The following is a 23,866-nucleotide window of genomic DNA, read 5'->3' as shown; positions in this document are numbered from 1 at the left end:
ATGTAAGCATGTAGGAAGATGCCCTATCTCTTATTCATTCACCCTGCCTGCTAGACAACACTGACAGCCTGACTTACACAGAAAAAACAAACCCCTCTTAGCTCTGCCTCGCTTGAAAGAAGTGCACTGTGCATCATGGAAAAATAGGAGCCCAGCAAAACACTTAATGACTGAGGCCTAAGACAATAAACGTAAGGCTCTAAAAATTAGACTTGGCAAAAGGCATCACAGATAAAATCAATAAGGAAAGGATAAGAATATATTAACGCAAAATATTTCCTGGGGAAATGGAAAAAGTTTCATAAGAGTAGATTTTAACATCAACAGAGTTATCCAAAGGGCAAGAAAAAAGTCTGTAGCCTTTCAGTTGTTGGCCAAAAATGAAAGAAAAACAGGCGCCTTCTCAGTCAGGTCTGGCGGCAGCAGCAGCCACCAGCAACAGGAGCTCAAGAGGGCTGGCAGCTGGAAATCCCCTGGTTTCTGAAGCCACCAGCACTTGCTGCCTCTAGCCCTTCTGCGGCCACCAGACTCTGAAGGATTTATGTGCGTCCTGAAGTTGAGCCACCTCCTTCCAGGTAGGAAAGACAGTGGTGGTTCAGAGAACCTGCACAGCCTTCAGGCATGGCCACTGACAGGTCTTCAACTGGGGCTCGGAGTATGCTTCTGCTCTTAATTTTTGGCATGTCTTGCTTGGTGCTGCCTTCTTATTCCTTCTGCTGTCTGATGCTCTCCCACCATCACGTCTTCTGGTTACCCTTCACTGTCTAGATTGAATGTGTGAAAGCAACACAGCACCAGCTATGCCAGTCCCTACCTCTCGGTAGTCTGGTCAGCCAGCTGGGACAAGTTGGTTTTAAAAGTTTTCTTTAGTTGTAACTCAGGTAATCAAGTAAGGAAATCTTTACTGACTCCGCTCTAGTACTACCAGTCCTCCACTGCCATCACACAAGGGCCTTTCAGTGCTGAGTAAGGACAGACAAGTCACTTTGCCGGGAAGGGACGAGCAGCACAGGTGAGCTTGCTGCACTGCACGGCGGGATGCAATAAACCCTCCGTGAGTCTCACCCGAGGAAATGCCCTGTGGGCTCAGCTGTTGTGTCACTTCGGCTGTGCCAAGCAAAAGGAATAATTCAAATGTAGGAAATGTAGTTCTGTAATTAAGAGGTCTGGGGGTAAAATCTTCAAAGAGCTGGAGAAACGACAGGAGGTGTGCCTATGCTGACTGCTAGCAGCTGACTGCCAACCCCAGCTCTTCACCTGGTGATGGGATTATCGCACCAGAGAACATCCCTGGTTTCTAGCTTCCAGATTCTCTTTTTCCTGCTCAGTTCTGGGAACCAGCAATGATGTGCTAGACCTACACTTCCCTGGAGGAGCAGTGCACTCAAGGAGGAGTTGTGGAAACACATTTCTTGATGATATTCAGCATTAACCTATGTCTTACGGAATGGCAAGATGAGTCCACTTACAATGCTGATATCATAACTGGATGAACTGGATGTAAGTATGCATGCAGCTCATGGGAATAATAGTTGTCGTCTTCCCAGATGCAAACACATGACACTTCTTCCCCTTGAGCTCATCTGTGGCATAATATCCTTTGGAAACTGTACTCATCGCCTATCTCTGGGCCCCAAGCTGTAAACAGAACAGGCTCGACTAGTTTGTCTCCCTGCACTGTACAATCTTTCGCTATCAGTGGAGGAACATGCTGTTCAGCAACTGAGTTCAAAGATCTACTGCTGGTTTGCCTTTAATCTTCTGTTTTCTTTTGGAATACACAGTTTAAAAACTGGAATTGTTTTTCCTGGCTTAGGATCCTTGACACGATGGTGTTGTCCATCTTTCTGAACATTTCCATGGTATTTTACTGCACTATGGATGCTCATGTACGTCATTGTAATCCTTTGGTCACAGGTTGTGGTGCCTCCCTTCTCTGAACTCTGTCCGCAGTGGATGTTCCCTGCTGTGGCAGTGACGTGTGGCTCTAGGACTTTGTCTTGTAGTTTAAGCTGCAGATTTCTGGGTCCTCTGTTCAAGGCCCAAAGTCAGCCAACAGGGAAGGAGGACTTGTCTGGTGGGGGGGTGGATGCCATTGGAATATCATTTAGAGACTGGGCACAAGATCTCTGGTGTCTAGAAGGAGTGGTAACTCTATGTATTATGTGGTTCCTTGCTCTAGTTTACACAAGCAATTAGCTAATTTCAGCTCCCATTTCTGGGGAATCTGTGGGAAGTAACACTAGGAATAAACATGCTTGGTTTTTTTCTTCTTTTAAGTAAAGTCTTCTCAAACTCCTAGTGAGGTGTATCTAGGATTAGCAGCTACACAGAGGGAATGGGAGCATCCATCCTCTTTCAGCCAAAGCCGATCAGTTCCCTTTTCCAAGTCAGCTTCCTAATCCTGCTGAAGTGCCCTCTGTGCTCCTCCATGTGATGCTTGCCTACCCCAACAGCACAACTCACTATGGAGCTGCTTTACGGGTGAAGACACACTTCTCCCTGCGTTCCCCAGGTAGAGATGTCCCATGCTATCTGGAGGGAGTCTGCCTCTCTGCTAGTGCCAGTGGCTCCAGCTGGCCGGACAGCACCACAGTCCCAGCCATGCTGCTGGCATGCAGCCCTGCCCACCCACCACCATGGTGGCTACCTTATCTTCATCCCCAGGAACAGGCACAGCAGTAGCTATGAGTGGTGGATACAGCCTTGTGTGTTTGATCGTGCAAGCAGAGCTGATGAACTATACTTCAAAATGTGGATTAAGGACACTTTTTTTTCTCCAAGAGCTGCCATTCTGTGGCATTCATTCTATAAACCCGGATAAAAATCTTGTTCATACTTTTCAAGTTTATATTTACAAAAGCGTTGAAAAATAGACATAATGACAGTTTAATTAATCTTTGTCATTAATCCTGGAGATAATCAAACCCCTGATAAGTCTCTAATCTTGTAAAAAAGAATTAGAAAGCACTGAAACATCTTTTGCTATCTGTGAACCTTGTAATGAGATGTTGCATGCTTGGAGGAGGAGCCATGGAAAGGAACCTTGCCAGAGGACATATTCTCAGCAGATTTCATCACTGGACTTCTTGTGTGATATTGTTTTTGGCAGAAAGGTTGTAAATGGAGTCCAAAGCCATCAACACTGTTTTCAAAATTTGTCCTTCTGCTATTAATGTATAAAGTTGTTCTAATAACTTGTGAATATAAAGTAGGAGAGGCTTAGGTCTTCTACTGTTTTCTTTAAAGTATCATGCATTGAAAGTACTAACTCAGTTTTAATGCTTGCAGACTTTACTAGTTTCTTTGTAGTGAGTCATGTACATGTGTAAATAATGTTGGTATGACATATCTATTATTTAAGCATTAAAAACATATTTCAAAGTTGTTTAAAAAATTAATGTGGCCAACTTCTGAGAACTATTTTTTTGAGGTTTGTACTAAATTTTATTTTCAATGTTGTCTATATCTTTATACTTTTACATGCAAAGTGCAGTTTATGTGGTGTTAGTTATTACCAAGAAGTGTCCATGAAACTACTTTGGAAGATGCAGTGACTAACAGACATTGACAAGAATTTGAGGAGCTCAAAAAGAAGTGCTCATACTTTAAAAACTGAATTCAGAGCAAAATGTAATGTACAAGGCAAAACATCCTAGTATCTGCAGCTCCTGCAGGAACCTGGGAACCAGCTGGGGCCGGTGGGAAGCATGGTGGGAAGGAACAATAATAAGTATTGCTTCTCTTCCTCTCCAGAGACCCAAAGAAAATGGAATTTGTCCTCTGGAAAGAAGGCCAGGGGCAGCAGTCTGCTGCAGGGCAAGGGTTAAGGCTGGGTGAGAGCTTTTGTCTGGCTCCCAAAAGAGACTGAACGGCTGGAGGAGCCAGAGCAGGACTGGGTTAAATAAACCCCTGGAGGGCTGGGGGTGAAGTCCTGGCAGGCAGGCAGGCAGGAGGAGGGTGAAGAAAATGAGACTATTTGTGGCAGGGTTATAAATGTGGTTTTTTTCTTTTTTTTTTTTTTTTTGAGGGTAGGACTAATTCACAGTACAAGAAGCACTAAGAAGTGCCTCATGCCCCAGCCACAGGTTAGCTATCAGCTGCATTGCTTATCTAGTGCCTGTGCAAGCATGGACATGACACATCCCTCGAGTGCAGGGGACTTTGGGCAAGTGGGGCTGGGAAAGGGATGCAGGTTGGCGGTGGGGTGAGGCAGTCAGGGTGCTGCAGGTCCTGGCTGTGCTCTGCTCCAGGCAAGAGCATGGGCTGTCAGGGGGTCATGGCAGCAGCAGGGAAAACCTGCTCAGCCCCTGGAGATGCTCACCCAGGGCAGCTACCAGAGAGGGAGCACCCCGAGGACGTTTCATCGAGACCTCTCCTACCACACGTGAACCACTTTTTGTAGATTAATGAGCTTTGATGCACCAAGACTGAAAGTATTCAAGATTGAAGAAGTGGTCAAGACCCCAAGGAGGGGGGACTTTTTTCTTTGTTCTGGAAACTCTGCTACCCACCAGTCTAAGTGAATTACCCCGTGAGATACAAAAAATTGCAGCAATGCCTCTGTAGGCTGAGGAAAAGGATAAGGTCCTGCCATCAAACCAGTCATGAATGTAGGTAAATAAGACAAGAAATTTTTTGACCCTCACCAGAAAATAAACTGTTGAAAATAGCAGATGCATTTCGGTAAAATTAGCCAACAAAAAGAGAGGTCAGGGAGATAAAGCAATGGGGAACTTCTGCACATTTTCCCTATCTTCAGATAAAGCTGTATTGGTACACACAAGTACAACAACTCCTGAACTTTGGCTCCTTTATTTATAAAACAATATACTAATCCCAATCCCTGGACACACTGACGTAACTGAATGTCATACTTTCCAAATATAATGGATTGCATTCCCATCATAAAATAAATACATTCCAGCAGTGAGCCCCACAGCAACTAATAGAGCTCCAAGAGCTGGGGAAGCTGGGGTAAGAGGTACAACAATTGGGATGTGTCACTGAAGCCCAAAAGCAAAGTTTTTGCTGGCAGCATTCTAGGAAAACCTATTATAATGCAATACTACCAAAAAAGTGCTCTTTTCTTTCTAGTTCTGCGCTGCATGCAAAAGCTATTAAAAAAATCCTGCGTAAACAAACATACTCTTTTCCATATGACCTTTTCTTCAGTGTTTTCAGAAGTATATTGTCTTTTCAGTTTAACACAATATTTGTCAGCTTTTATTTATAGCTTAAAAGAAAAGCCTCCCTCAAACTGCCACCAAAAATGCCCTTCTATAGGCATGCTGTCAGGAGAAAGGCTTTCCTTCTCTGAGTGTCATCCTGGGCTCAAATACATTTTACTGAAACCAAGATACAAGTGCCTTCAGCAATCATTGCATCTTGAATCAGCCGGACATGTATCATTCTGGCCTGAGAGCCATTTTTAATCTGTATTATGCAAAAGTGAGGGTTAAATACAATAAATAACCAAGCAGCAATGGTTTGCTTTCATGCACTCTTTTTTTTTTTTTAAATAAAATAAGCCAACAGTAAAACCTTTAAAGAACATTTTTATTCTTATCCAATGCGAAAGGGGCAAGAGCAATATTCGAAGCAGTATGATAAAACAGCACATTACCGAATTCCACGTGACTCAGTGTGTGTTTTTTAACTTAGAAACTGTAATGAAAGGCCATGGTGCTTCACAAACTGGTTATACTCTGTGGATAGCAAAAATGAAAAACTGAAATGTCACATTGCTAGTGAATATTGCTAGCACAAATTCACCAGCAGAATGTAAGCAGGCATGACTCAGGGCAGATTACAGATTGCAGTAAGTTTGGGAGCTCCTTTGCTGAGAGTTAGAGAGATTCCTGTAACTTCATGGGACATCTTCAAATGTAGCACAGGCCTTTATTCCCCATTCTGCTATTCAGTAACTTATTGAGATGGAAAGAGCCAAAGATGTGCAGTTAGATAAAATGTAGTCCTCCAGAAACTCCATATTTACTTCAGCTGCCAAACAAAGAAGGCTGGTCCCATGTATTGATCCTTGCAGGAGCTCAGCATTTGGTGGTGTCACGAGTTAGCACTTCAGTCAAAGCTGATATTCTTACTAATGGCTGCTGCTGAAGTGTGCATATGTTTTTTGTTTCATGACTGAATAGTATTGCCTACAAAAGTGAGGACAAAACCCTGGGAGCCTGCTTTTGAATGTTTGTATCCTCAGTTTGTGATAGTATGCTTCTGGGCTTTGGGAGCTACAAAGCTCGTTCCTTCCCAACCCAAAGGATATTTTTGTCTCTTGAGGAAACAGTCATTAAGCCAGACTATTGAGTTCAGACTTATCCTTTACATCTTTCTGATGGCTTTTTTTTTCATTTTTCTGTTTGTGTTTCATGTGGAAAAATACAGCCCCTATAATGAAACCTGAAAAACAGAGAACACTCATCAGTATGGGGGAGAGAAAACTTTCTGAAAAGGTATTTCAGCAAAGGATCTGACACCCACTCTGTAATATCCATACTGCTTTACCTCTTGAACAGAAGCAAACGGCTTTGGGGAATGACTATGCAGCGTTAGACCAACAGCACGTTCAGGGACCTGAGGCACTGGTGGGCAGGATCAGATGCCTCAGGGCTCAGGAGACTTCCCCCAAGGGAGAACTTCTCCTCTAGGATCTGACCGGATGGCAAAGTGTCTTTTTTAGGCCCCCTCCCTTTGAGCAGTGATTTGTCGTGTTGAATTGTAGTCCTTTTTTTGGTTGGGTTGTTTTTTTTTTTTTCCCCCAATGGAATGGCAATTCTGTCACAGCAAAGCTGAGACTACTGACAGCAGAACTGTTCTTCAGGAACTCCTTGGTATCTGTTAGGAACAGCTGAGGGACCCCAGAGATTTGTGCATTTATGGCTGAGAATGACAGAGATTTTCTTCTGGCCTGGATTAGAAGTGCTTATACCCTTTATCATCACTTGTCATATCCAATCTAAGGTGTCTAGATGTCTTCATGTGCATATATACATATATATGTGTATATATGCATCAAATATGCATATTATGTGTGTGTATGTATATTTGATCTTTTAAAATCATGATGATCTTGTTAAACTGTATGTAAATTAATTTTCTCTTCATCAGTGTTGGATTATCTATCACTTTCAACATCTCTTTGTTCCTTTCCTGAAGTATATAGGAGTGCTCAGCAAGCCCCGTTGCCCAATTCATTGCTCTAAATACCTGTTCTGTAGTTGTTCTTATTTTACATTCATATTTGTTGTATCTGAGTAGTTAATCAAGGAACATACCTAGTACCTGCCACATGATATTTGTTCTCCCACCCTCTTCTCAGTGGGAAAAATACCTTCCAGGAGAGAGACATTTTGTCTCAATGAAAAGAGTTTTTCCCATCAGAATGGATTGGCTGAGGGCTGAGGGTTTGGGGTGTATTTTTTGTTTTGTTGTATTTTGTTTTCCAGTGTCTATGCTCTGCATTTCTTTTAGAGAAAGTAAGACTAGAGAGGATCTGTGGTCTTGGAACGAAAGGCACTGAGGTCTGAGAGAGTCCTTAGCCCATGTGGGAATTCATTCTGGTGTCAGACAGGCCCCCAGGAGATGACTATTTTTATGGTCATATCTCCTGAGCTTCCAGGCCAAACTCAATGTTTGTAATCTACCCAGGTTTCATAAAATCTTTAGATACTTCTCATTGTTTTTCCCTTGTCTATATCTGATCCCTGTTAAATCCACCTGAGAGGCTATCATCTGATTTTGCCTTTACAGTGAAAAAAACTTGTTATTGAAAAAACCTGCATATTCACTTCAGGAATTCTTTTAAAAATCTTTTATGAGCTACATACACAGTGTTTTTTAAAAGTCATAAAGCAGTAGCAACTTTTGCTGTGCTCTCTGAAGCTGACCAGCTCTCTTGTAATGAAAACATCTTTAATCAGTTATCCAACAAAATTTTCACTTAAACATGACACTGTACTAAGTGAGGGATCAGACTAAGACATGGTGCAGAAATAAGTGATGGGAGAAGCTTGAACAGAGAAGAAAAAGATTCAGTTTGAGGGGTTTCTCTGTCAATCGCATGATCTGAGTATGGCTCCCATTTTAATTTCTTTGAATTTTTTTTTCTCTTTTTGTCTTCAAAAGACAAACACATATGCATCACATATGCATCAGCACTTTCTCTTGCTTTAGGGGTTTGTGTATGACAAAAGAAAATCAACACAGAACTTTGTCCTTTTAGGTACTCAACTTGTTCTTGGGGGCTCATTCTCTTTTTTTTTAGAATTTAAGTAATGGTTAACTTACATAAGTTCTTGAGTTTTTTCCCTTTTATCCTCTAATTTAATCCAACTCTTTTGAATATGAGGTCTGTAATGTATTTAATTCTTTTTCTTTGATTTTTTTCCATGGGTCTTTCACACTCCCTCCCCTCTCTGCAGCTGAGTCACAGTTTCCCAGTCTGGTTCTTGTGACCAGCACATTCAAAAATCACACGGGACTGAGCACTGAATTCTTCTTGCTCTTCACTTCCTAGGGAACTGGATCCCATCAACAATCATCCTCGCTACTTTTGCACTTACGTCGATAAAAAGAATACTGAAGAAGCCAGAGGATGTTACGGCAGGACCCCTCTCAATCATCTACCAAATGTCTTGGGAGTCTGGGAAGGTCCCTGCTGACTGGAAGCTAGCCAGTGTTATTCCAATCTACAAAAAGGGTGTCAGGGAAGACCCAGGGAACTACAGACCTGTTAGTCTAACCTCACTTCCTGGAAAACAATATTGAGAAGATCATATTGGGTAGTACTGAAAGGCATTTAAAGGACAATGCAATCATCAGGAACAGTCAACATGGGTTCAGAAAGGAAAAGTCCTGTTTAACTCATTTGATATACTTCTGTGATAAGGTCACCTGCCTAGTGGATGAAGAGAAGGTGGTGGATGTAGTTTTTCTGGATTTTAGTAAGGCTTTTGATATTGTTCCTCACAGCATCCTTCTGGACAAGCTGTCCAACTGTGGGATGAGCAGGTTCGCAGTCCGCTGGGTGAAGAACTGGCTGAAGGGCAGAGCTCAACAGGTTGTAGTGAATGGGGGTACATCTGGCTGGCGACCTGTCACCAGCAGTGTTCCTCAGGACTTAATTCTAGGGCCAGCTCTGTTCAACATATTTATCAATGATCTGGATGCAGGAGTTGAATGCACCATTAGCAAGCTTGCTGATGATACCAAACTAGGAGGTGCTGTTGACTCTCTTGAGGGATAAGATGCCTTCTAGAGAGATCTAGATAGATTGGAGCATTGGGCAATTATTAATGGCATGAAATTTAACAAGTCAAAATGCTGGATCCTGCACCTGGGATGGAGTAACACCAGGCACAAGTATAAATTGTGAGGAGAGGTGAGGCTGGAGAGCAGCCCTGCAGAAAGGGACCTGGGGATGCTGCTCAACAGCAGGCTCAATATGAGTCAGCAGTGTGCCCTGGCAGCCAAGAGGGCAAACTGCATCCTGGGGTGCATCAAACACAGCATGACCAGCTGGTCAAGAGAGGTGATTATCCTGCTGCATTCAGCATTGGTGCAGCCTCACCTTGGGCACTGTGTGCAGTTCTGGGCCATACACTTTAAGGAGGATGTGAAGGGACTTGAATCTGTCCAGAGGAGATCAACAAAGCTGGTGAAAGGGCTGGAAGGAATGTCCTGTGAGGAATGGCTAAGGACTTTGTGCTTGCCCAATTTGGAGAAAAGGAGGCTGAGGGCGACTTCGTTGCTCTCTACAGCTTCCTGAGGAGGGGATGTGGAGAGGGAGGTGCTGATCTCTTCTCCGTGGGATCCAGTGACAGGACGCGTGGGAATGGTTCAAAGCTGCTCTAGGGGAGGTTCAGACTGGAGGTTAGGATGCATTTCTTTACCAAGAGGGTGGTCAAACTCTGGAATAGGCTTCCTAGAGAGGTGGTCGATGCCCCAAGCCTGTCCATGTTTAAGAGGCATTTGGACAATGCTCTTAACAACATGCTGTAACTTTTGGTCAGCCTTGAAGTGGTCAGGCAGTTGGACTAGATGATCATTGTAGGTCCCTTCCAACTGGAACTATTCTATTCTATTCTATTCTATTCCATTCCATTCCATTCCACTCCATTCCATTCTATTTTATCCTATCCTAATACCAAAAAAACCATTTTGTCTTGTTTTGGGAAAAGTTTAAAGCTACTTCTTGAAGTTGCATCAGCTCATGCCTATAAGAACGTAATACTGTGCACTACCACTTCACAATATAACTGTACTTTGTTCATGTTCATGTAAATGCCAGCTTCCCACAGCTCAAAGCAATTGTCCATATGGAAAATGGAAACCTACGAAGCTGAAATAGGTGAATAAAATCATAATTGTAAGCTACAGATACAAATATTGTAAGCATGACATCCCTGGATGCCTCGCTATTTTCACCACAATCTGGAAGGCCAAGACGAGGCTCCAATCCCTTCCTTGACAGGGAAAAGACAGTAGGTAGCAATGAATTGACAATATGCTACAAGTACAGCATTTTCTTCTGTCATAGCTGCTTGCTGTGCCATTGTCCATGCATGCAGAAGCACAGGCCAAAGAAAGGTATTCTTATGACCAAAAACTTACAAGTTTGCAGCAATCATGATACACAATCATGAGATCTTACCTCTTTTGCTCATTCTGCAACATTCATGACATCTCTTCACCCAACAAGTGAATCAGTGTCAGAAATGCAGCAGCACCATCATATCTCAGCGACTTGGTTTCATATCAACCAAGCAAAACTGACTTACCAATAATGAGCAGGACCCCAATAAGAATCCCAACTGCCTTGCCAACACTTGGCCAGGAGTGGTCACGCTGTACTTCAATAAAACATGACTTTTCACTTGAACACTTGCAGATGTGTACTGCAAAAAGAAATGCCATGAGATTAATGAGAAATTTAGTAGTCCAGCTGATTATTTGTAAGTGTAACTGTTATCTTGCAATAAGTAGTTCTGTACATAGTATACCTGCAAGATCCACTTTTCTTTCCAAAGGTGGTCTTCCATTGTCATTAATTATTACTGGAACATTATACACCTTTTCTTCAAAGTTAACATGTTTTGGAGAGAGGTAAGCATGAGTAGCTGTAAGTAGGAAATGAGACATTCATGTCAGCACAAGAGAGAAATTTAAGTCAACATTCATACCAGCTGCAAATGCTCTTTTTTAAGGCTGTTTTGTACATCATGATAGTTCCTGTTTTCCCCCATGTCTTACCAGGCCTCATTGGTTTGCAGACATGAAGTCAAAAGGGACCATCTGAATGCCTAGTCTGTCCTTCAGCATCATATGGTCAGAGCACTTCCTTCCTAATTTCTACAGCAGGCCAAATCTGATCTTGGGTAGTGTTACACTCATAGCATCACATCTAAACCAAGAATATCCCCCTATACTCATAGAAGCCATAACCAACTTAAATTGTTCCCAAGCTACCTTAGGAGGACAGACCATCCTTCTAGTGCACTTACACTGTCACATCTAAGACTCTTTAAAACTTGGAAAAATAAGACTATAATAGCCATTAGGATCAGACCAAAGGTCTATCAATGACAGTATCTTGCCTCTAGAATAAGTGGAGATTGCAATAAAAAAGTATGTATTTTATTTTCTCCTAACACTCTCCCAGCCTTCAACCATTTTCAGTTCAGGCACTTCTTGAGCAAGATGTAATTTCTTGCTTTGAACTTGTAGAAACTTTCTACATATACAACACCCAGTGGCAACAAGTTCCACAGTCAACTACCTTCTCCTTTTATCTGCACTGGAAATAACTCCCATAAGCTTCATTTGAGGCTACCAGGTTTGTGTACTGGAAGAGAGGGCAAACAATGAACCTCTGGCCACCCTGACCATAGCATTCATGATTTTATAGACCTGTATTGTATTTTTCCCCCTACTCTCTTCCAAGCTAAAAAGTAGTAGCTTACTTTGCTGCTTCCATACACTTCCTTATATCAGGCTACTCGATAACTCTGATTATCCCTGTTGCTGTATCTGAACCTGTTTTCAGTTCTACTGCATCTCTTTGGAGATGGAGAGATCAGTCTTCAAGATTTGAACAAATCATGGATTTATACAGGGGCATAATGATGTTCTCTGATTTCTTCTCTAGTCATTTCCTAGTAATTCCCAATATTTGATGTGATTTTCTGAACACTACTGATAATTTGATCTCACATTTTCATGGAACTGCTTACAGGTCTCACTACTGACCCATAATGGCCAGCTCTGCAGCCATGATTTGATGTGAATTTGAGAATCTGGGGTTCAGTTGAATCTGCTATTTTATTGTTCAACCAATTCAGTCTTGCAAGGATGTTCTGCAATTCTTCACACTTGGTTCCTACTCAAATGACTTTGTATAATGAGTAAACTTTGCCTCCTCATTGCACACTCATATTTACTGAACTACACAAGTCTAACAAAAAACCTTTTGGAAAACCACACATGAAGTCCCTTCATTGCAAGAGCTGACCATTTACTCCAACTCCTGAATTTTAAGTTATTATTTATCCTTTCAAATCTTCTCCCTTTCACATTGTGGCAACCCAACTTTCTCTCGTGGGACATTTCATCAAACATCTTTTAGGAATTCAGACAGTCTCTATTGGCCAAGCACTTATCCATGTACTTACTGACCCCCTTCAAAGAAGTCCATTTGGTTGGGGAGGCACAACTTCCTTTTGCATGCCAAAATGCATGTAATTTCTCAACAACTTAATTTTTTTCTACCTGGAATACTTGATATGCAATAGTAAGAATGAAAAGAAATTGAATATTTCTTTATACTTCCCAGAGCATTTAAAGAGTCCCATACTATTATAAGAATAGCTTTATTAACTTACCATTGACTTTTGAGATTTCCCAATTATTTTGTGTATTCATACCATCCACAAGAGAAAAAGTTAATGTTGAAAAATACCGCTGTTCATCATCATCAGTAGCTTGAATTAAAGTTCGCTCTCCTCCACTGAGCGGGTAGCAGAAGAAAGGAGGATAATCCATAGCTAACCGTGGCGGGTTGTCATTCACATCACGTAAATGTAGTATAAAGGTTGTTTTGGATTTCTGAGCTGCATTATCTGTAGAGTTTAACAGAATGCAAAGTTACACGGACATCCTGGACTTACAGGCTGGGTTGTTGCATACAGGTACACCATAAGGCAGGCAGTGGGAGGTGGTATTCTGTTGGCAGATTGCAGAGGTAAGGTCTCAGGAGGTCCTGAGGGACTCGTGGTAGCTGCCACCACTTTTTAAAAATTATGGTTTATTTATCCCCAACTCTTGCTAACTACAGAACACTAGCAAGTGAATGGAGGCAGATAGACCATCGTATCTAGTAAGCAGTCACACCCATATCTGGTAAGCAGTCACATCCAAGGTGACCGGTGCTCTTTGGAGCATTCTCTTAAGCATGAAATTCCTTAAGTTTCCCGTCTCTCTTCTATATATAGGAAATGCAAGTCAATATTCTGCCTTGGGGCCGAGACAAAGGGCCCAAGAAGAGCTTTAAGAGCCCTGTCATTTCTCCAGCCTGCTCCTGCAGGAACAGCCCTGCTCCATCTTGGTGCTCGAGGAAGCATTCCTTTTTCCTAACATACAGGAACTGCATCGTAAGCCATATGCCCCAAAACAGTGGCCAGCATTATTGTTTATCTGTGCTTAATAAGGGCAATCTAGATTTATACCTCATTCAATCAGATATAGTCCAGAGTTTTTAACCCCTATTCAGTGTAAATCAAGTAATGAAATCTCCCCAGATGGACTATTTGAAAGATTCTAATGGCTGGAACTAGGAGCCCTAATATATTTCAGGCTAATTAGTGTAATAGTTTTATTCATAATAAAATTAATTCTCTACAAAGTTGCAAGTTACTCTCCGGGTATGTTTTCAGGAAGGCTAAACATATCTACAAATCTTTATACCTATAGAGCAAAAAAGTGGCAGAAAATGTTAATGTTGAAAACACAGAAGAAATTCTAACCTTCTGTATATGCATGTGGCTCAAGCAAATATAACAGCATTTGGTAGCTAACTTCATGAAAGATATTTTAATCCTCATTATCTACAACATCAAGATTTCTTTTAAGAAAATTAAATTCTTAAGAAATATATACTTCTAAGGATACATCACATTTAGTTGTGTGAAGTACGACAATTCCTCATAAAGAAATAAGGGCAGGGGATTCCTCTGTGTGTATGTATTATTGTTTCATCACTTACTTAGCTCTGATGCAACAACCTCAACTGTGTAAATTTCTTGTTGTTCTCGATCCAAAGTGGAAGCAGTGTATATCTGTCCAGTGGTTGAATCAATCCTCAGCCATTTCCTCACATCACCTTCTAAGGAGTATCTTTAGAAGAAAGAAATAGGAAAAAAAAAAATCACATATACTAGTCCAAATCAGGAAAAATGCTGACAAAGCAAATACTTCTTTACTGATTTTAGGCAAGTGGCTTGATCACAATTGTTCTCCAAGAGAGGGTTCTTGGAAGAGTCCCAATACTACAGCCAACCAGGAGAGACAGACAGAGAAGGGAGGCCAAAATCATTGAGAATAAAGAGTGAGAGCAGAACTGTGGAAACACCACCACTGTGTGTACTGCAACTTCACTTCCTCCTAACTAGGGTGTTCCTGAGCTTTTGGTCCAGAAATGCACTCTATCCCAACTCCATGTCCCTCTCTCCCATTAACATCTCCCATGCCTTATTTTTGATGGGGGCACAAGCCAAAGACTGGAGGGCAGAGGGAATAGTGCAGCCAGGCACCCTTTTTTGGATCAGCAAGGGGCCAGGACCCCGAGGTAGACTACGGTGGTCATCTGCTGTCAGTCTGGAGCAGCCTGTAATTACCATCAGGGCAGCTTTGGAACAGAGAGTGCTTTAAGCATCATCACATAATTGCCTTTATATTATTGTTCAAAAAAACCCCAAGGTCTCTGGGTATCTACTTATACAAATTTAACCATGAACATATGACCCAGTTAAGGCACAGGCATTTGCTTGAGTGGATGTGACCTGACCTTCTCATTCAACGCTTTTGTTCTTTCAGTATCCCTGGCATAAAAAACAGCATGCTGACATCCTTGTACGTCTTTTACTTTTTATAATTTTTATTTTATGTCCTCTAACCTATTTTTTAGCAGAAATGTGGTTTATGTAAATATGAATTCCTGTCATCTGTCTCTGTCATAATCCCCTAGAGTTTCTGGACTCTATGGCTCACTTTCAAACCAGTTTGACAGAAGGCCAAACATGCTAAGTTCCCAAAAGTTAGGGGAAAGTAGAAAGCCAGATGAGAAACCTCTGGGAATAAAAATCCATGGGAGGCCTAACAGTCATATTCTGCAGCTCCATTAACTACTTGATATTTTGTTGAATTTTAGTTAAATTTCAAGGATTGTTTGCTTTGGGTTGATCTGTTCAGCATCCAAGCTGGGAATCATGCAGCAAGAGCCACAAATAATTCTTCTGTCTGACTCTACTGTGTAAGGTACTTTTACACCATGCAACACAGCACTGTGCATACATCCATGAGCTGGCAGAGACTCAACATGACTTGACCATACAACCTGGTGTTAGGCTACTGAAAGCCAGATTGAGGTTTTGCATCCCACTCCCAAGCACAGGAGTTGTCTTGCACAGCACTTTGCCTCTGCGGCAGAAGCAGGCACATCGTCTTTGTAGGTTGGAAAAAAAAATGAATGAATTGTCGGTTATAGACTCAGGCTTCACAACAGGTTGTGTGTTTTGGGGGAGAAAAAGCCCTGTGCAGTTTCTTGTATGACATAAAAAACAGCTACTGTCCTACTGGTTCCTAGGAGTATGCAGCATATGCTTCACTCATTTGTTAAAGGCATTATGGATATGGAAATTCATGGTCACTCTTTTTTACCGTACAGTATCCCCCTCAGGATCATAGGCCTCCACCGCCATGACCACAGAATTGACAGGAGAGTCTTCAGACACTTCTGCTTTGTAAAGTGTCTTGTGGAAAACAGGTGGCTCATCCACATTTGTCACGAAAACTTTAAACAAGGTAAGGGAGCTTGAGTTGTACTGCACGTCTGGCACCAGAGGTTCGGGGTTTGTGGCACTGATCACCAGGTTGTACACCGGAGCTGCTTCAAAATCAAGAGCCTGGATAAATTAGAAGAAAAAGGTGCTTTAAGCAATGGCCCCACTGCCATGGGGAGCTCCCATGGGAAACCACAAAGTCCCCCTCTTCTCAAAGAGGAGATTGCATCCCAGATACAGATGAAATAAGGGAGAGCTGTCAGGAGCAAAATGACACTGGAACGGTCAGTTTAAATGAAACCATATGCCAGTTTGGAGGCCTCCTCACCAACTGCATTTCCTAATAATGTTCCCACCTGCCTGCCTAAGTTTAATAACTATATCCTGTTTACAGCAATAGTATTTATAGCTCTGTATGAGGCCTCAGGTGACCACCAGGTGACAGAAGTCACGTGAGGTTTGTTACACTGCAGTTTCTCACCATTGCCTCCTTGGGAAAAAATTACACTGAGGATGAGCCTGAAGATGGTCCACCAAATGCTGCATCTGCCTGCCCTTGGCCCGGACAGCGGCAGGTGAACTGGATGCAAACAACGTGTCACCCCTTGGAAAATGAGTGATAGGTTTTCTGGACCTATAGCTCAAGCGCCTTTGAGAAGGCTAATTTCAAAGGGAGAGAACTGTTGCTGTTGAAATTCATGGATACAGCAGAAAGTCTTCCTTATATTCCTGTCTCCAGCATTCAACACTGCAGCACGTGCTGACCTTGGCTTTATCGCAGTTAATGTTTGCCTCAGCAGGAGCAAACTGCCTCTCCATCTTGACATCATCTCACTTGCGCCTTCCATTGCAAAAACCACCAATGGCCCAGAGCACCAGCAGGGTGGAGGACCAATGGCCCTTGACAGATCACCACCACGACCACAGTCCATGGAAGCATTTAGCTGGCTTTCTCTTTTCAGAAATGCTGCTGCAAGTTCACTCAAATAATGCCATTTTTTTCCTTTATGGTCTGTAAAGACCTACTTCATTGGCCAGAGCCTGCTTTGCTGGAGAAAGGGCCAGCAGCAGAGCCAGTGGAGGGACCTGCTGGTGGGTGGGTAGGGGACAGCAAAGGCAGGAGGATAGGTGTGCCTGAGCACTGCACAGACACAGCACCTGAGCCCAAGAGTGGGGCCTCCTGCATTCTGCACCATGCTTAGGTCCTCACCCCACCGCCAGCCAGCACTCCCACCCACACCCACCCCCCTCGCAAATCATCACCAGGGCAGTTACTGTTTATGATAAATATACATATATATATATGTGAGAAGAATAAACCCATCTATTCACCTTGTTAATCTTGACAAACCCTCGGTTTGTTTCAGAATCTGTCTCTATGATGAATGTGTTGTTTGGATCTCCTTCCTTCACTTGGTAAATGATGTAGGAGCTCCCTGTGTCAGGCTCGTCTCCATCAGTAGCTTGAATTTCTAATATCACTGTTCCTACTGGGAGACTTTCTGCAACAGTCACATTGTGATACTGAGGAGAGAGAGATCATTGAAACATGACACACCAAGCACCACCTGCGAATAAAAACTTGAGCGCTACAACAAGCTTGAGACCCACAAGCACAAGGATGTATTTTAACCCAGAGCAGCGCTGTGAGGGAAGGAAGTTGTGGGTGCACTTCTCAGCAGAGACATAACCAGGTTAGAGAGATGTACAAAAGCATCAGTGAAGTGCCTTGCAGCAGTACAGGTGAGCTACCTCGCTGTCCAGGGGAACCCAGAGCTGCAAGATGGGCATTAGACCCTCTGCAAAGTTGCTATATCCCCCTTTTTAGCCATACCTTTATCAAACGTGATGGGATCTCTGACAGTGGTAAGCTACTACTATAGCAACAGTCCCGCACTTTTACCTCCTCTGTTGAAACCAGTCCATGTTCATGCAATGCTCACAGCAGTAGGGACAGTACAGCTCCTCTGTACCCAGTGAGCACCCTAGACACTGACTGTTAAATATTTAATTGCTCCATGCACTATAAGCTCTTGCCACATCAGCAGCCGAGCTCCATTTACTTGTTTGATGTGTGCCCTGACCCAGCAGTCTCATCCTGAGACCTGGTCCTGGACTAAGATCTTGAGATGAGAAAGTCAACAGCCTGCTATATAGGCATCTAGTCTGCATGTGTCTAAGCTCCCATTATCAACAGAGCACTGGGCAATGCAGTCAGCCCAAAAAAGCCCCAAAACCAACACAGCTTCCCCAAGAGGACGCCTACACCCGATGGGCCAGGTAGCTCACCTGAGCCCACCACCTACGTTGCCTACAAGTATGGTGGGAGCTTAGTGTAGACACTCCAGCCACTGCAGTGTCTGCAGGGAGGCTTGGGCCAGCAGGCAGAAGTCATGGAAGGTCTGCAAGTCTCTCTGCCAGATGCCAGCACCTCCACCAGAGAAACAGGCAAGAGCCTGACACCCATTCTGGAACCAAGGGCAAGAAGGTATGGGTTTGGGCATGGATCACCGGACCACTGTATCTGGTTAAAGCAAATAGAGCCTTTGATTTCCATTCACCTTCTGGCTTTTCTGGATACATTAATATTGTATTTGGAAGGGAACTTGGGAGATGTTAGCTTTTTTTCCTTTAGCTATTTTAATTAATTTTAAAGGCTTTTCTTCCCCCTTTCCCTCCAGAGCTTACATTTCTGGAATAAACTGCTTTAATAGAATGATTTCTTTCTGTAGACATAGTTTTCCACTGAGCAAATTACCTTATATTGCAGAATTAACTATGAGTCAGTCCTACTGTTCACTGTCTAGATAGAGCTTTTATGCAGGCTTTGCAGCAATACCTTGCCTTTATTTTCACTACTGGATTGCTCTGTTACTTGTTCTGTAAAGGTTATTTTCCTGTTGACAATCTATACACATTGAACGTATGCTCAAACATTTGTCAAAAGTTATTGGGACATCAAAAATGGTGTTAAAAATACTCACATCTGATTTTTCAAAGATGGGAATCTGATCATTGATGTCGATGACATGTATTTGCACATCACAGATTGTTTGGAATACTGCATGGAAAGAGAACAAACGTCACGCAACCCTTCTGCCGAAAATAACTTTCCTCCAAAAGGGTTCATTGTGAGCAAAAGTGAGCACTGCCAAATTGCCCAATCTGAGCAAAGTCCTGCTGTTGCAAGAAGCACTTGATCTCCAGTATCTCTTAGTCAGTGATAATCTTGCTCTCTATCTTACTATTTACCTTCCCGGTTTCTTCAGCATTGTCCCACCCTGTTCCATTTCATTTCCCTCACTTTTTTTTAACCATATCCCTTTACCAGGATGATGATAGCTATGCATTGTGTTAGCTTTCTCAATATCACTTTTGCATGTCAAAAAGTATGTTATGCTGGTTGTTATGCTACCTTGTCCTCTTGGGTCATCAGGCAGTACCCTCATTTTTGTTACAGCCAGACTTAAACTTCAGATCTATGTAAATCTAAGTGCTACCTGAGCAGGGGCACCCATAGCAATGGGGGTCTGTGATTTTAAAAGCATACTCTGTCTGGTCATGTGCTATTCATATGTAGCTGGATTTTAGTGTTTTACAGACGTGCTTCATGAGTTGAAAGTTAAGGAATATTCTAAACAAAACTGTTTGGATGGAATTCAAATAAGCATCCAAAACAAATCACCAGCTTCTCCCTCTGCAAGGTTTTCATATCATCTGCCTAAGTGGTGCTATTTCATTCACAGACATGTCACACTGCTTTCTTTACATGCCGGTTGCTCCATCCACAAGTTTTGCCTGACTATAGGGACTCCAGCACAAAGCTTTAAGCTTTAGCATGGAGTTTGATTTCCTTTCCATTCAGTGAACCACAAAGGACTCCTGTGAACTTACATAAGGGACAAGATTCTTTTTAAAGATTAATGTCAGCTCTTGATCTTTTAAAATACATTATCTGGACTCTAAGCAGCTGTGTTTAATTTCTTGATTTTTTTCAGTAAGTTCCTTTGAAAGACTTTTGGGGAAAACCTCAATCATGATCTCTTCATTTTTTTTTTTTTCCCCCTGTGGAAGAAAATCCTTACTGGAGTACTGGAGTACTTGTTAACAAGCTCTACAATTTATCCATGTCCTGCCCTAGAGCTGGTTTCCTTCCATACTTGCACTATGAATCATGATTAACCTCCCTGCATCTTGAGAACAAGCCAGTACCACACCAGAGCAAGCCAGCTCTCAGTGCTCTCCAGTGAATCCTCCAGGTCTCCTCTCATTCCTTGGACACCGAGCATGGGGAACGTTACTGTGAACAAAATTATTCTGATGTATAACAGCAGTCGTTACATACCTGCATCTGTCACCAGCACCTTCAAGGAATAGTTGGATGCAATGCGCTTGTTTAATGAACGGCTAGTTAACTGCATAATCCCAGTGTCTTGCTGAATAAAGAACAGATTACTTGCAGGAACATCAGGATCCTGACTTGCGATTTTGAACTGCACACGAGAGTTAAGGGTGTCCTCCTCATCCATGTCCGTAGCAAACAGGGTGCCAATATTACTTCCTGCGGCAGAGGAGAGAGCAGCATCAGTCAGATAATGCAGTGGTCCTGCTCCTCCACAGAGGTACACACTGACAGGAGTGATACCAATGCAAAGAGCAGAGGGGCAATAAAAATACAACTGCATGGAAAACACTGCAATGGACACATTCATTTGACTTCTGGGAGTTTTTCCTCTAGCATCCCCACCAGCTATTTTGGGCTCGGGGCAGTTCAAAAGGGCTAGGCTACATGTTTTGATCAGAAGAAGTGACTGGAACAACAGACACTTCAGCCTTGAAACCAAATAGCTGATGTCAAGACCTAGGGACAGATTTCGGTAATGGTCCATTGAAGTTAAAGGCAGCATGCTGGAGGAGCATCTGGATGATGGAAAATGGGCTCGTGCCACTTTTATAGCAGTATTTCTTGTATTAGTAATAAAAGGGGTGTTTTTCATTTTACATTCTAAGCAGTTGGCCAAAACTGTGGTTGTGGTAAAATGCAATTTTATATTTTAAATGGAACAGCATCTTTTAAGTAATGGTCTTGGGTCTGTCCTTCTCAGGTTATTGAAATCCTTTCCACATGAATTATTGAAGTGAAAACAACAGGGTTATTTGCACAGGAAAACATTTCTCTAGGAGAGCAATTTGGGATCAGAATTTCTAGCTTTATTTGCACCTAGCTGGAAACAATAACAGGACTAGAATGATGTATATAAATGAGTAGAAGCTGTTTTCTTACCTCCACCTTCATTTTCTTGAACTTCAATTACAGTGAGGGCCTGCTGGCACACAGGGGGATTGTCATTTATGTCTTCCACAATAACATGAATCTGCAGAGGCTTGTCCGCCAGTTCTCCCTCTTTATCTTTTGTGATCGCAAAGAAAGTATACTGCAATACAAATATTGAGATCAGATGTGTTGAATGTCTACTGTGACAATACTTTGCATTTAAATGTGTAACTATGGGAGCGTTCCATGTGAATGAAATATCCTCTCATATGTCTGTTCAGTATTTTCACTCTGTTTAATTCAGAACTTTTCCATCACCCCTTAGTGCCTGAGGTCTGAGTTCTCAAAAGAATTTAATAGTCCTGAATACTTTACTGCACTGTGAACTTGCTCTCCAAAAATTCAAGAAAAGCAAGAATGTCTCTTTTTTGTCACTGCAAATTCATCTGTCACATACAGAGACAGGATTCCTCCAGCAGATCTGATCTGTGGCCTATTCTGTGCCCAAATTTCCTCCAAGAACAAAACGGGACAGAGGGTTTTCTGTCTAAAAGACCCTCAGATGGGGAACTTCAGGGTAACTTTACAGTTGCAACTGCAAGTTAAACTCTGCTTCTGCTGTGGAGAGATCCCTGAGGCCCCTGGGATCTGCAGTAGACCTGAAACATCCAAATCTCCTGCCCTCCACAAATGTCACTGCCTACCTCTTGCTCAGGCACCTACAATCCTTGGCTGGTCCATGTTGTATGTTATACTTATGCTGTGGGCAGTGATTGCCACTGCCAGACCCATGGAGAAATGTTGTAGGGAACCAAATGAATGCTGTTTCCAGTGTAGTAGATGAATATGCTTTCATATCTATCAAGTCATTCCCAAACAGAAATGACAAGAAATAAAGCTTTCATTTCTTTTTTTCACCTCTGTTCTTTCTAGTGAGCTTTCTCATATTTACTCCCACACCAATAATCAGCTTCTCGCTATAGTATCTCCCATCGGTGAGGTTTTATATGTTTACTTACAGTATCGTTTTTTTCCCTGTCCAAAGGTTCGGTCACATAAATAACCCCATTCTGATCGATGGAAAATGGAAACCTGGGCAGCTTTTCTTTTTCAAAAAGGTCATAAATTACATCTGGCTCATTTGAGTGCACCTAAAACCACAAAAATAAGTCAGGATAGGAAGTCAAAAGTGTAGATTGAGATTTAACAGGAATCATTTCTGGACCACAAACAGAAAAGATTGCATTCCTGTTAACTTCATAAACCAGAAAATTAGCAGTTTGGCAGGCTCTTGGGATGAGCTGCAGATAACCAGACTGATAATCCGCCTCTGCTCTCTGAATTGTTGTGGTGAAGCCTTTTGATCTCAGTTTCTCCAGCTGTCCAGATGGGCTACGACACTTATCTTTTTATGGAAGGGTTTGGGGAGGTGGAACTAAATGGTGATACATGAGAAGAAAGCATTATATGTATTTGAATGTCTTGACACTCATTTATTCCATCTCCTTACACTGTCTGTTCCTGCCTGTTGTTTTGGTTTATCTAATTCAGAGATGTGTGACAATAAAACAAATATCTAATACCTATCTGCACGTATCTGTGCGCATGCTCTTTATGTGAATTAAAGTCTGTGATGAAGGATCTTTAGTGGAGTGCTTCAGATTTAAAATGAAATGCAGTAAACAAACTGCCAAATTAATGAAGGAGTCAGTATTACTGTTTATGTTTTATACTATACAGCAGCAACTGCATTTCATTTTCCCTTAGACAGAATCAACATGTCATTGGCTGCCACGTGAAATTTATATACAAGTGACCCCAGAATGGGAGCACTGTTGCATGTTATTTTTTATTCCACCTGTTTTCACTCTGGACTTCCTCGGGCTGTCACTGAGGCCACTGTGAATAGCACCGAGTCAGTTACTCTTGCAAACAGGATCTGAGGAATCCTGCCATGCCCGAGGGATGACAGCATTGGGGATGTCAGTGCCAAGGCATTTTTCAAAGTCAAACATTTCTGAAAGTCTGCTGGGCTGTTAGGTAATATTTACTGATGTATACATCACTATCGGTCTGCAGTTATTGGCAAAATATTTTGCGCTTGCACTGTGAAAAGAGGAATACCGTGGGAATGCAGGATGCTGAAGGAGGGAATTTCAGTCCTTCCTAGGTACTTTTGATACAGCAGGTGTGCTGCATCACACAAAACTGGTCACAGCAGATGTCCCTGAGTGCGGGGGACTGCCCACGGCAGGGTTGCAGTGGAGCTGGTCCCCTGCCAGGCTCTTCTGCAGATGGAAGAATCTAACCTCAAAATAACCTTCAACAGGTTAGCTCTTGGTTTGCCCAAAGCCTGGAGGGCCCATAGTGTTAGAACGAGGCTGGAAGTGCTCAAGAAAACCCATCAGGAGAGAACGGCACCTCTGCAGAGGCACCCAACTGCCACATGTCTGTCTGGGAGTTCCCTTGGGCTGTCTCAAGAGCTTTATTTTTCATATTGTGCCAAATAGCCTTGTAAAGC

At 42.5% G+C, this 23,866-nt stretch overlaps 1 protein-coding gene across 1 annotated transcript in view; it reads right to left on the bottom strand.

The window, feature by feature from the left end:
* Positions 1-5,582: 5,582 nt before the first annotated feature.
* Positions 5,583-23,866, bottom strand: part of CDH17 (cadherin 17) — a 28,860-nt gene continuing 10,576 nt past the window's right edge. Inside the window, exons 8-18 of the mRNA XM_054816236.1 lie at positions 22,365-22,496; positions 21,355-21,505; positions 20,416-20,631; positions 19,055-19,131; positions 17,403-17,594; positions 15,949-16,193; positions 14,276-14,406; positions 12,897-13,133; positions 11,019-11,135; positions 10,797-10,913; positions 5,583-6,417 (exon numbers count right to left, since the gene is read on the bottom strand). Of these exons, the coding sequence (XP_054672211.1) occupies positions 6,308-6,417; positions 10,797-10,913; positions 11,019-11,135; positions 12,897-13,133; positions 14,276-14,406; positions 15,949-16,193; positions 17,403-17,594; positions 19,055-19,131; positions 20,416-20,631; positions 21,355-21,505; positions 22,365-22,496 (1,725 nt within the window). The 3' untranslated portion in view covers positions 5,583-6,307. The remainder of the gene's footprint in view (positions 6,418-10,796; positions 10,914-11,018; positions 11,136-12,896; positions 13,134-14,275; positions 14,407-15,948; positions 16,194-17,402; positions 17,595-19,054; positions 19,132-20,415; positions 20,632-21,354; positions 21,506-22,364; positions 22,497-23,866) is intronic.

The sequence above is a fragment of the Grus americana genome, chromosome 2 (assembly GCF_028858705.1).
Source record: "Grus americana isolate bGruAme1 chromosome 2, bGruAme1.mat, whole genome shotgun sequence".
NCBI classification, from domain to species: Eukaryota; Metazoa; Chordata; class Aves; order Gruiformes; family Gruidae; genus Grus; species Grus americana.
This window is presented reverse-complemented; position numbering and strand designations above follow the sequence as displayed.